Source organism: Camelus dromedarius, chromosome 29, assembly GCF_036321535.1.
Source record: "Camelus dromedarius isolate mCamDro1 chromosome 29, mCamDro1.pat, whole genome shotgun sequence".
Classification (NCBI taxonomy): domain Eukaryota; kingdom Metazoa; phylum Chordata; class Mammalia; order Artiodactyla; family Camelidae; genus Camelus; species Camelus dromedarius.
The window spans coordinates 13134995-13149150 of NC_087464.1; the positions used below are offsets into that span (position 1 = coordinate 13134995).

The following is a 14156-nucleotide window of genomic DNA, read 5'->3' on the forward strand; positions in this document are numbered from 1 at the left end:
GGAGAGATTTTCTCAGGGTGATAAGGCCTTGGCACTCAAGTCCACAAGCAGAGACAGGTAGACTGGCAATGATTCCTACCTGGGGAAGGAGGGTGGTATAGGTTGCTTCTGAGACCCCTTCTAATTATAAAGCTCTGTGGCTGTCAGGATTTGGCCAGGTTTTGGAATGATTGTGGAAATTGATTGGGAAGCCAACCTTTGCTTGTTGCACCTCCAGGAAGCCTTGTGGGGTTCTGGCCTGGCCTTACTGGTTGTAACCCACAGCTCAAACCCATGCTCTGTCTGGGTTTGAGTTTAGGCTGCATGATTACAAACTTCTTCCAGGGCTACTTATTATGAATCTTTGAACCTGAAGCTGTGAATGACCAGACATTCGAGCTGAACTTAAAAAAAAAAAAAAAAAAAAAGCAGAGATTCGTTGATGCCAGTGCCATTGCATGGCTGTCATTTCTTGAGGGTAGAGCTGTGTGTCACGGTGGTTTGTTTATTTTCCTGTTTTCCTTTCTTGGCTTCTAAGGCCAGGTAGCTTTGAGGTGCGTGCATTTAGATGAGTACCTCTGCTGACTTCTCCCATCATCTCCTGCTGCTCTTCTCATTCTCTGTAGTTCTTGAGACCTTACTGTGCGGTCTCGTCTTCGGTTATGCTGTTTCTTCTGCACTACACTTCTCCTAGGTCTGCTTGGTGAAACTTGCCCTAGGGCGGGCCTCTTCCAGCAAGCTGTGTCTGGGCCTCCACCTTAGAGAGTTTATAGCTCCTTCCTGATCCTTGTAAATTTTTTTATTATTGTACTTACTGTACTGTAATATAATTATCCATTTACATATATGTGTCACTTATGAAATTGGTAGGGGCCAGGTATTATTTATCCCTAACGCTCAGCATCTAGCTCTGCATGGAATATTCTCAGGGCTCAGAAATGTGAAAGTATCTGCCGTTATTAAGTCTTAATGTGCTGGGCAGATATTATGCACATGGATAAAGAAAAGGTGGCCCTAAGCACTGAAAAGACTGGTGTACTCTCCCATAGGAGAGCAAGCTCTAAGATGAGTATGAGAAAGTCAGAGTTTTAAAAATAAAGGTTAATTTCCTTAATTATTTTAATTAATAAATTATTGTGCTAAGAATTTGATTTTTTTATTTCATGGTAATTACTTTGATTATTTGTGTTGTGTGTTTGCCCTGAATTCAGGATCATTCTGCCTATTGGGTAATCCAGCATTGGTAAAGAGCAAATTAAATGAGTGAATATGGGTGTTAGTGTCTTGTTTGGTTTTTTAGTCTCAGTTTGCTATATCCTTTTGTTTTACTTTGAGTATTGCTCTGTGTTAGACACTTCGTTCTCTTCATGTCCTACCTACCTTCTTTGGGCTGCCCTTCCCATCTCACCCCAGTTCTGACCAGTGCTTTGCTTTTTTCTTGGTTTGTAGTAAGAGAGAAAGACAGAGCAAGGCTAACTGAGCCACGAGAGAGTCAGACACATTGTGAGTCTCAACACCACTCCTTCCAAAAGTGTGGGCCTTGATTCCAAAGCAAAAACATCAAAAGGTCTGGTCTCCTGATTTGGACTCTCTGTTGGTGGAAGTGGCAGGAGGGGGCCGGGTAGGAGGGGGCCGAGAGCAGGAGGTGGCATTATTCAGCAAGGCTCCAGCTGGTGCTCACGTGTGCTGAGGTTTGAGAATCAATGCTTAAAGCTGCCTGCTCAGTAGTCAATCAGTATGCCCTTAAACAGAAGAACTCAGACATTTATGAGGCTTCTGTAAGATTTCCTCAGTCCCTTAGTCAGGAAATATATTTGGTACATGCAGTATTTAATATTTTTTTGTAGAATTTGACATCCTCACCAGGAAAAGCCTATCTACTCTTTGTACCTTGCTTCTTTTTCCATTGTTCAGACTTCCCTGCTCCCACCCCCAACCAGTGCATAACGTGTTTATAGCCAGCGGCCCAGATTCCTTAGGAATGAAAGAGAAAGAGTCTTCGGATCCTGTTATTTTCCTTGAGGAAGAGCTGAGCATTGACTGTTTTACAAGAATCCTGAGTATGCATTGTCATTTCCATGTTAACCCTCACCCCAAATGTTTGTGGGTTTCAAAGGATTTACTGTAGCCCGATCTTAGCAGGGTCCCTGGCCATGGAAATTCACTTGAAGCACATTTTGCCATGAAAGTACCCTGTAGGTAAAAATCCTCTGTTTACACTTGGCTGCATCCCAAACAGCTGTCCTCCCCATAATGACACTGAGGGTGGTTGTGTGTGTGAGTAGGATAGTTTGCACATCTTCTTTGTGAATTTGGAAGCTTCCCTGTTGTGAGTGAGAAAAACCATGCCAATTGAAGTGATAGGTTTGTCAGACGTGGACAGCTGGTCCTTGGGAAATGGGCTGAGATCACCAAGCTAACAGGTTCAAGAGTTTGCAGTTTGTAGTTTGCAGTATAATCACCTGTGAGTGTTAGGGTCCTGTGATTTGCACCCCCTGGACGTTTCATTAATGGTGGAACACCTATTAAAGGCTTCTGTAGTGTAATGTGTGGCTGTGGCTGAAGAATAGTGGGTGGGTTTATGGTTACATGCATATGGGTGCAGCCATTCTTGTTTTAATTGCCTTGCTTTTACCAGCTCTAGGGCCTTTTAGTAGATTGTAGAGTTCTTCAGTTTGCACGTTTAGGAAAAAATGTCTTTTTACTCATTTCTGGTTCAGTTGCAATATACGGAAAGACGGTGGACTGAAACCAGATGTATAATGTTTTTCTGATTTTGAAAGTAATATCTGTTCATTGTTTGAATAGTTATGATTAAAAAACAGATAATTTAGGAATGAAAATTCCCTCTAATCGCCAGAAAAGTGTACCTTTAACATTTTGGTATTTGTTCCTCCAGATTCTTTTCTATGGTTATTTTGTTACATTTTACAATTATAATTTACCTACCAGCATGTTTTAAGACAGAAATTTTTTGGTACCCTAAGCTTTTCATTTAACCATTTATGGTTTTCAAAGTATTTTACATGATATTCTCCGTTGAGACCCAGAAACCCTGCCAAGAAGAAGGAACAGTGGCTTCTACTCTGTACCTGGCAAGTGTGCTTAAGTATTTTACTTGGATTGTTTCTTTTAGTTCTTCCACCAACTCCATAGTATACTCAGGAGTTTTAATGCCTTTTCCACACATAAGGAGACAGAGATTCAGACAAGTTAAGTGACTTGTTCATGCGGTTAATTAGTAAAGGACTTGGGACGCCTGCCCATTTAATTTGATTTCTTGTCTAGAGAATATTGTGCCACATTCTAAGCCTTCCCTGTATTGAGAAGTGTTTTTTTGATGAAAATGTTTTTGAGACATATAAAACTGTTGAATGAGGACATATTGCTTCTTTGGCTTATTAAGAAGTATTTGTTAGTTTTTTGACCAGGAGTTGGCATTCTGTGGCCCACTGGCTGAGTCTAACCTGTTGCTGCTTTTTGTAAATAAAATTTAATTGGAACATGGCCACACCAATTCATGTACATTTTGCAGGAGAAACCACGTGACCTGCAAAGCCTTAAGTGTTTATCATCTGGCTCTTTACAAAAATGTTTGCTGGCACCTGTTGTGGATGCCAGTTTTTATTTAGGCATGAATTTTTTTTTTAATAGCTTTTAAGGTTTTGCATTCTTTTGCTGAGGTACATTGGTTGGTGGAGGTGCTTTCTGCCCATTACTTCCCCCAAACTAATCAAACAGGCATATCACTTCATGCCTGAGTTCCTTTGTGATCCTTTGTAGTGACTGAATTTCTGTATAATCGTTTTCAGGTAGAGTGAATTGCAAAAAATTCCAAAACCTGTGCTCCTGTTAGCCTTCATCAGCACTGCCTGGCCTGGTGCTGGTGCATTCTGATGATGGTGTGTGCATTGCACCCTGTGAAGGAAAGGCCGATGATAGTTTATATTAAAGTGCAGGAAAAGATTGTAGCAACAGTCTTTGCTTTCTAATCCCCAGCAGCCTGAGACTTGTTACATGTGGGTGTTATGGGAGGATGTAGATTTATATAATTGAGACAGTTGCATTAAAATTGGATAAGTCTTGTTTTGACATAAAGTGAACATGTTACATTTATACAGCAGTTAACTATTAAGTTTAGGTTTTTTTTTTTTTTTGAGCATTTTGAAATAAAATGCAAAATGTGGGAAGAACAGAAATACTGAATTACCATGCTTGTCATTATTTCACACCCCTGGAATTTATGACTCCTCAGAGCTCTAGCTGGCTACTACTGAATGGCAGAGTTGGTGAACATACTTAAATTATATCATTTAAGTCTCTGAGTTTTGATATTTTCTTTTCTTCATGGTCTCTTTCAAATGGCACGCAGCCTTTACTGTCCCGTGTTGTGCTTGTGTTACGTGAAAGCAGCCTGGAAAACTCGTGAACTTGCTCAGAGTCATTCACTAGTTAGTTACGGCAAAGGAAGACATTTTAGGGTTTTCTTTCTTAAAATTCCTTGATGAAATGCTTGCATGGACATAGAGCATTTCTTTAATTCTCCTTTTGGGAAACTTAGTCAAAAATCTCTTTAACAAAGCAAAGACTCCAGTGATCTTCAAATTGGTCATGGAGTACAGATTGGTTCTTAATTGCGTTTGCTCTCGCCCAAAGACTGCCTTCCTGTATCATGCTCCTGTTTTTAGAACAGTTCTCAAGTAGTGTAAGTTTGTTTAAATGTGTGAAATAACTTGATACATTATACTTAGCAAGTTTTTGGATGTCTTCACCTCAGAACTCTGAGCTCGCAGTTTGAGGACCAGTTTGAGGGTCTGGAACATTTTTCATCTATTATCTGTATCCCTTGTTTTCTTAATCTCTTTCATTTTGGGTAAAAGTCAACTCAGAGGCCGTCCCTCAGCACCGTATTTAAAACTGTATCCTACTTATTTCCTGTTCCCTCTTCTCTGTTTTGTTTTTCACATAGCACTCACTTACTAATCACTTTCCAAAAGCCATTTATTTTAGTGTTTTATTTATCTGTGTTACTCCTGGAATAAGCTCTGTGAAGCCTCTGTGCCCTCAGTGCCTTGAGTACAGTTCCTGGAACACTGGATGCCCAGCCAGAGTTGAGTTAACAAAGTCGGGGAGAGCCTCTGTAGAATGAGGGCTGCGGGTAGGGCAAGTCAATTGGTGGCATCAGACTGGGTTAGAATCTGGGTTCTCCCACCTCTTGGTGTTGGTATTAAATAATTTAATCATCGAAAGAATTTTTTTCTGCTAATGAAATGGGGGAAAATAATATCTTTTTATGGAGATTAAATATAACATTGGATATAAAGCTCTAGAAATATTAGTCCTTTCTTTCCCCCTTGTGTGTCAGCATTGAAGAAGCCTAAAGGCAGTCTGAATTTACCAATCCATTGCTTCTGGGGTCATTGCCTTGATGACTTTTGACAGATTTATTCTTTCAGCAGCCTGCGCTGCCTGCACAACAATGACCTGTCCCTTAGACCAGTGTGGGTGGACAGACACTTTTGTCATCCTTTGCTAATCCTCATATCAAAGTAACTTGTATGGGTTCTGGCTTTGAAATATGTTTAGTCGAGTTCATGATTCTAGACAGTTCAGATGGCATCAGCCCTTCCTTAGAGCCAAGTGAGTTTCACCAGATCTTTCATCCAGATACAGTGGAAACCACTCAGATATGTTCATGTATATGGTCCTTACACTAGTCATTCTGGGTTTTTTGGCAAATTCAGAAACATCAGAGGGCTGGTGCATCACTGGTTTGTCTCCACAGATATCTCTAAACCTTATGGATTACAAGGTGTTAATTCCTGTTTTGATTTCCACTGAGATTTCTTCTGCTTGGGAGGATAGGAATACTTCAGAAGTTAGTTAAGGCAAATTGGTTCATAAATTTATAGGTTCTTTCAATCATTTGTCCCAGGCAAGTCTGAGCAGGACCTGGAAACCTGATTAAAAGACAAGTGAGCACAGTGAGCTTAGTATTAAGTTAAATGGGTATTGAACGTGTTGAGAAAGTACTCAATCTTCAGTCTTTCTTTTTTATTCATGCTTGCTGTTTGAATCTGATGGGCAGGAAATCTTTGTTTTTCTACCAAAAGAGTTGGCTGTTGCTACATTTCTCAAGCTTGGTTTCCAGTGTGGATTTCTGCAGGTGATTTTAGCACCTAGGGGTACAAAATCATTAAAGGAAGGCTGGCAGGAAGGAAAGCGTGCCCTGAGCCCAGGAAGCCTGTTACAATGTGGAGGGTAGACCGGAGAATGAATGGGGTTGGGGGACAGGGAGGTGGTCAGTCATTGTGGGGAGCCCCCTGGCTATTAGTCTTTCAGCAGAACACATTGAAACCCTGGCCTGCTGCTGGTTGGGGGTGGTGGTTTTTAGGATCGTGGTCATAGATACTTTTTCACAGGTGTGCATTAACTTTTTCTGGGTGAGCCTTGATATCCTCAGACACACACAGCACGAACAGACTGGCAGATTTATGAGAATTTTAATATTGAAAGGATTCTGTTAAGTTATGCATGGTTGCTAAGGCATTGCTCTTCTAAAAATTTGGTCTTTGATAACCTCCAATTTATGCTGTTTGGATTTCACTTATTTGTTGGGTTTTTGTGATCTGGTATAATACCAAGTGTGGGATTTTACCTTTTTTTTTTTTTTGCATGAGTGACATTTCTGTATTGTTGTTTGTATTGCGGGTTAGTATGTGCCTTATTTTAATCCAATTACTGATTATGGGTAAGACACTTAAGATCAAATTATAATGAAATCACTTGGGTTAACTTCTCTGACTCTTACGCAGATGGGATTAGCTTATTCTCAAATTCATTGTATTTGGCAAAAGACCTGCCCTTCTGAAGTACACAATTCTGGATCCACGATAGTTTTGAATTAGATGAAATCTTGGTCAAATCACCAAGTTAAACTTTTAAGAACATGCTGTTCTTAATATTCAGAGATGTATTATATTTCCCTGAAAGGCTTCTCTAAAGTTCTTCCTAAGATTTTTGTGAGAGTTTATTTAATGAAGGTAACAATAGGGAATTCAGCTATGAACTTTGAGGGGAGTGATAACTTACAATTGCTGGAGGCTGGCCGTAGCTGCCCTTCTCTGAGAGGAGGGCTGGGAGGAAGAGGCCCCCTGGTGTTCTCTTGCCCCTCCCCTCTGCCCCATGCTCCCTAGTGGGGCCGGGAAGGACCCTTCTTTGAGTAGCATTTTGTGAATTTGGGAGGTTATGTAAAAGCATAACTGAACACACACTGTTCTTGCTTTGGTAACTGCTTTTAATATCCTGTTGGTCGGTTGTTGAAACAACTTCTATGACAGTGAAGCCTTTTGTCTTTATTTTTCAATTGGGAAATCTTTCCTCCCTACTTGAAAAGATTGAATCTGGGCTGCAAGGAATTCTGGAATACTTGACCTTCTTGCCTTCCCCAACCTCTAAGGAAAGCTGGGTATCCAGTAAGGATTGTGCTTATGTAACCATGCTTGACATCTAGGGGACTTGAGGTGGTTTTTGATAACTTTTGATTTTATTCTTATGTACTTCTTCCTTTTCTTTTTCAGTGTCCTGGGTCATGAAACTTAATCCACAACAAGCTCCGTTATATGTGAGTAACTCACAAGATTTCATTTTGTACTTACTTTCAACGTTTACTTCTTATAATAAACTCCAAAAAAAAAAAACAAACAAGAAAAACCACTCTCATGTGGTTACCAAACAAATTTTTAACCATCTACACGTGAATTGACTGGCATAATACACTTGAGGAACTGAATTTGATTTAGTAAATATTAAATGACTAATAATGCATGGTGCTGATCTGAGAACAGGTATCTTTAAGACTTGGGAGGTGGACTGATGGGGTGATAAGATGCACTGATAAGACAATTACATTGTCCTGAGAAATAGTACTGTGGCTTCTTATTTTTACCTACAGTACCTTTCTGTAAAAGTAGTGTGGGGAGCTTCCTGCTGCTATCGTGATGTACCCTGTATTGCAACTAGGTGGCACTCTGTCATCAGCAGATTTAAGAGTCTGCGTGAAAGCTGATACAACATCTCCCTTGTGAGGGAGTTATAAGGTGAAGTGGGTAAATGAACGAATCAAGGCCGGAAAAGGTCGCTCAGGCTTCTGATCTTCAGAATTGTAAGAAAATAAATTTGTGTTGTTTTAAGCCTCTGAGTTTATGATAATTTGTTATAACAGTAATAGGAAGCTAATACAGCGGCAGTTTGGGAACGTTCGTTGGTGGTGGTAGTGTGAAGGGTAGTTTAGGAGAGAGTAGAGGCAAAGAGATGAGTTAGAAGTTTTCTGATCTTGCCATCATGGAATCTGAGGACTTTAGAGTTAATAAAGACTGTAGATGGTATCTGCTTCGACCACTCCATTTTAGAGATGAGGAAATGAGTTCTGAAGATAATGTGATAAGGTCACACAGCTCATTGGTGGTAAATTGTGATTTAAATCTGTGTTTTCCAGGCTTTGTCATAGAAACCACTGTAAAGCTTGTTAAGCTTAAAAAAGCCTTGTTCTGTTTGGGAAGCAGGGATCTCTCTTAGAGATCATTTCTGGGGACTATTAATAAGTGTTTTATGTATAATTTATGTGTTTAATCTAATTGGGCAGGATCTACTGAAGAAGAGCATTTTAAACTTCAGATTTCAAGTATGTCGATCAGCAATAATACTTAATGGAGCAGTTGGCTGGCTCTTTTTAAAAAGGAGAACAGCACTGTCCTTTACTTTCAGTGAACTGAGCCAGGTCTCAGGGATTTACTCTGTTTGGGTGAGAAAAACACAGTAGTCCCACCCCCTCATTTGCAGTTTCCTTTTTCTGCAGTTTCAGTTACCTGCAGTCACCATGCTTCAGTAATATGTGGAAAATTCCAGAAATAAACAATTCGTAAGTTTGAAATGACGTACTGTTTTGAGTAATGTGATGGAGTCTCTCACCATCCGACTCCATCCCATCGGGCATGTGAATCATCCCTTTGCTCATCGTATCCCACCCATTCATCACGTAGTAGGTGTCTGGGTTATCAGATCAACTGTCGTGGTATCTTGGTGCTGTGTTCAGGTGACCCTTGTTTTACTTAATAACGGCCCCAAAGCGCAAGAGTAGTGATGCCGGCAATTCAGATGTGCCAAAGATGTACTGTAAAGTGCTTCTGCTAAATGAAAAGGTGAAAGCTCTTGACTTAATAAGGAAGGAAAAAAAATTTGTATGCTGAGGTTGCTGAGATCTACAGAAAGAATGAATCTTCTATCCATGAAGCTGTGAGGAAGGAAAAATAAAATCATGCTAGTTTTGCTTTTGCATCTCAAACTGCAAACCTTACCACCACGGTGTGTGATAAGTGCCTTAGTTAAGATAGAAAGGCATTAAATTCGTACAGTAAGATATTTCGAGAGAGCGACCACAGTCACATAACTTTTATTACAATTTTTATTGTTTTTTTGTTATTAGTTATTGTTGATCTCTTTACTGTGCTTAATTTATAAATTAAGCTTATCGTAGGTGTGTATATATAGGAAAAAACAGTATACTCAGGGTCAGTACTCTGCACAGTTTCAGGCATCCCCTAGGGATGAGAGGGACCACTGTAGCTGTTCTGTGACAGTCTGTTGGTGAGGGGGTCAATCTTCTGCACCAAGAGAAAAATGTGCTAAGCAAAAGAATAGAAAGAGTGTGTTGAAGTTTTTCTCCTAGTTTATATTTGAGATAATCTGGGGGTGAGTATCATCAACGGAAGAGAGGAAATTGCTAGTTAATGAGGAAAAACACTGGATCCTGAGAACTTTTATCTGAAAGTTAAGAAAAATAGACTGGATGCCAAATATTCCAAATAAACATTTTAATCAGTCTTTGAATAAAAATGTGTCCAGAGTAAGCTGCAATAGTTAAAAATGTAAGACATGTTCCAGACTGTACAGGTGGCAGTACTGTTGAATGTTGTAATGAGTTATTTTTGATGAAATGTTCACATGCCGAACCTGGAACTTCGGACACCAGGAGCTTAACATGGCTGTGTCTTGGTTTCCTCATCTGTCAGCTCTGTGATTCCACAAGGACATCCTTTGTGTTAGGCAAACTAGTTATGTCAGGGATTTCCCTCAGCCTCTACAAAAGTATTATTGCCAGGTGAATTTGTAAGAATTGCAATTTCAGGACCGTTGGGTGGTGGTAATAAAAACTTTGACAAGTTTAGTAGTTTCCCTCTAAGTGGTGAGGGTCTAGTTTGTTTAGTGGGAGTGAAAATGGAGAGGCAGTGGCAGAGGCAAGAAATGCTGAAAAGAAGCAGTAGGACCAGATGTTTTATTTGATATGGGAAGTGAAAAAGTAGAATGAGTGACTGACAGTTGATTGAGAACTCAAGCGTGAATGACAACTGATGCCATTGCCAGACGTGGCAAAGAAGGAAGGTGACAACTTTGTTCTTTCGCCATGTTGAAGGGCCTATTGATGTTCTGTTGACAGCTGGAGATGTAGGCTTGGAATATGAGGCCAGAAAGTTAGTTTTGAAGTGGAGATAGTTTGAGTCATCTTTAAGAAATTAGAACTTTAATATAAAATAGATATACAAGTTTCTTCTGTAGAGCACAGGGAACTATATTCAATACCTTGTAGGTAGCCTATAATGAAAAAGAATGTGAAAACTATGTATATGTATGTGTATGACTGAAACATCATGTTGTACACCAGAATCGAGGCAGCATTGTAAACTGACTATACTTTAATTTAAAAAAAAAAAAAGAAATTGGAACTTTTGACTATGAGAATCAACAAGTTCTTTGAAAAGATGGAAGAGTGGGTGGAATTAGAGTAGTAAACTGTGGCAGAGAAGGCAGCCGTGAATCGAGAGAGGAGGAGTTCCAGAAATCTGGGCTGCACTTGGGCCTTTAAAATTTTATTCCTAGAGTTCTTTCATTTCAGTCACACATTAGTAATGGAAGTGAATTTTGGGGTGGAGCTGGGGAATTCTTTCTTTCAGGAGCCTGTCTTGTACAAACCCTTTTTTGGATGCTGGAGATTTAGCCATGAACAAAACAGAAGGGTCCCTGCTTTTGTGGTACTTGCATTACAGCAGGGAAAAGGCAGATAACTTACAAACAGGAAAACATCGGGAAGAACAGTGTTATGAAAATAAATAAAATACTAGGCTGTGATGTGATTGTGCCTGACTAAGGGCTATTTTCAATTGGGTGGTCAGGGAAGGCCTCTGAGGGGCAGGCCATTTAAGCTGAATGACCAGAAGGAGCCATCCATGTGCAGATCTTGACACAGTGTCCTAGCCCAGGGGAACAAGTACAGGAGACTGAGGGCTAGCTTGGTAAGCATGAAGAACAGGAAGGACAGCTGGGACTCAGAGTGCAGAGGGGGCGAGGTATGTTCTCTCCTGGATGAGGTTGAAGACTCAGGGAGGGGAAGGCCTGATCTTGAAGGATTTCACAGACCATTTGGTAATCTCACTGAGGCCTGCGTTCCATCACCTCTGAATCTCAGCACAGCATGCACCTCTGAGTGTTCTGTGAACTTCAGAGCCCCCAGTGGCTGGGGTCAATTGGATGTATCCGATTTAGCCTAATGTGCAGCTGCGGGCCCTGGGCAGACTGGATTGTTAGGTAGTTTAAACATAGTATGTTGGCCTACCCATTTGAGGGAAAATAGTTTTAGTACTCTGTAGTCATCTTTAAGATCCATGTTTTAGATGTAAATTGCATATTCTTGAATTAAGGAACTTTTTTTGGACAAAGCAGATTTGGTTCTCTTTTATCGGAGGTTAGTGTAATTAAAAACATTCTGCTTGTTTTTATATTCTTTTATGATCGAATTGCTTCTGGGAGGAAAAAAATTTTCAAACCTTGCTGTTCGTCCATTTGTGAACCTGAATAAACGACGTTTGGTGTGATTTCAGGGCAGTCCTTTCACCTTCTGGTTTTCTGTGACTACTTCACCTACTGGTGTGACACTCATTTGTTTGCATCACCCATGACCTTTGTAAGCGACAACTCCTTAAAAATAAGAGTTCATATTCATATCCCACCTCTTAGTCTAAACTACACATTTGCATACACTGTCATTTGGTGCACACAGCAACCTTGTGGGGTGTGTGTGGAGGAAGCTTCATCCTTACCCTTATAGTACTTGAGGAAACAAGAGCTCAAGATGGTTCATCTGGTAAATGCAGAAGTTAGGGCTTTACCCAGGAATTGCAACTCTCAAACCCAGTCTTTCCTCTGTACACCAAGCTGTCTTACACTGTCCGTAATTGTTGCATAAAGCACGCAAATCTCACAGCACTTCTTTTGACAGAACAGCTGCCTTTCTTAAAGTTACTCTTATTTCCAAGTTTCATTATTAAATTTACCTTGTGTGAGTCTTGCCTAGTTAGTGATGTCATCTTTCTGACTGAAAGTGTGGCTAAGAAGGAAATAACTGTGATAAAATGTCTTTATTGTGAATCTGTAACTTTCTTACAGTTGTAAGGAAATACGTACAGCATTCCTACGAAGTGTAGCTCAGAGTGTCTGATAGAATTTTATTCTAGAGATGGATTCTGAGAAATAGCTAACTTACCTAGTCATTCAGTGAATTGAAAAGGCATGCTAGAAATAGTGCCTCTATCTCCTGAGTCCTGAATTATTTTATCTCTAGCCCTTGTGGGACTTAACACTTGTTTACTGTAAACAACATACAGTAAACTATGTGACTGCTGATTTTTTTTTGTTAATGTAGTACTTGTACCCTTGGGCTCACTCACTATCAGGATGAAAGCATAGACTTTGCCCAGAAGAGATGGAGGACGGGGAATGATATGAGATGATAAAAGACAAAGCCAGGCAAAGGTTGGTATTTATAAAACACAGAATAGGCCCCACCTCAACACCCACACACTGAGCACTACCGGACTGAGCCACCTAGCAACTGGACATTAGCAACAGTAAATAAATCCACCTCCAGACTAACAGCTGAAAAGGAAGCAAGATTTTTAAACTTCCTAAGGAGGAGGAAGGAGGAGGATGAAAGGTCTTTGGATGCCTCTTATCTCATGCCCCAGGCTTATTCTAGAAGAAATCTGGCCAGGCCAGGCCTGAAGCTCTGCAAAGCACAAGGAGACTCTAGGGGTGGAGAATAAGGAGAACTGGGTTAATCCTGTGTTTTATATGCCAGGGAGAGTCACTTCCATTCTCTCAACACTTTACTTTTCTGGACAGAAGCTTGTGGTGATGCACCCAGGAGGCTGTCCCACAGTCAGCTCTCCATGTGGGAGTGAGCTCTGTGGGAGAGGTCAGGACTGGAGAATGGTTTGATGAATCATAGGGAATCATTGTATTTTAGGGGTGATGGATGTAGGGAAGTCAGTCATAGCCACCCTGGCGAATTAGTTGATCAGGTACTTTACTTAGAGCTTCTTCAGGAGGATGGGTGGCTTTGTAGCCCTGGACCAGTGAAAGGAAGGTCAAGGCCCTGGAACAGCAGAGCGTTTCTCTTGTAAAGTGCAGCCCCTGCAGCTCTTTGGTGCTTTTCTGTATGAGAATAATGTTCTTACTGTTTTCCATAGTGTTCCAGTGGGCACTGGACACTTTATGGTTAATGATACTCCGGAATGGATGGCTGTGGCCCTAACACTGACTCAGAAGGTTTATGTTAGGTGCTAATGATTCGCTAACTAAGATGATCATAAGAACACATTTAAAGAGGGAAAACTTGGGGTGCAGTTCTCAAATTCTTCAATAATAAATTGTTTTTTGTTGTCCCCGAGATTTGTGGTCTATCGAGCACATCTCTCGGTCTCCCTCAGGAAGGCCAAAAGGCTTTTTTTTTTCCCTTACAAATTAAACACTTTAAAAGCAGAGGGATATTCAGATGTGAGAGGTAAATTCTGTTCCAAGCATGCTGCAAAGTTATATGTGGGATAATTATCATTACCTGCCATATGATTGGATAAAACCCACATTTATTAAATTTTCGAGGGGAAGAGCCCTTCTAATTACAAAACAAATTTCCAGAACCCCAGCAGATCTGGTTTATTATGTCCTTCTTCCTTTCTCTTTTTCCTTAGCACTGAATGTATTTGCATGTAACTGCTTCTGGGAGGAGGCAAGAACCTGCTGGCAGTGGAGGAACATTATAAGAAAGAATGCCTTCAGCACTGAAT

At 40.5% G+C, this 14156-nt stretch overlaps 1 protein-coding gene across 11 annotated transcripts in view; it reads left to right on the plus strand.

The window, feature by feature from the left end:
• The window catches only part of AKAP13 (A-kinase anchoring protein 13), a 291739-nt gene that overhangs the window by 69374 nt on the left and 208209 nt on the right, over positions 1–14156 (plus strand). For all 11 annotated transcript variants that reach the window (XM_031440520.2, XM_064480556.1, XM_031440522.2 and 8 more), the window contains exon 2: positions 7560–7603. In XM_031440520.2, the coding sequence (XP_031296380.2) occupies positions 7571–7603 (33 nt within the window). In that variant the 5' untranslated portion in view covers positions 7560–7570. The remainder of the gene's footprint in view (positions 1–7559; positions 7604–14156) is intronic.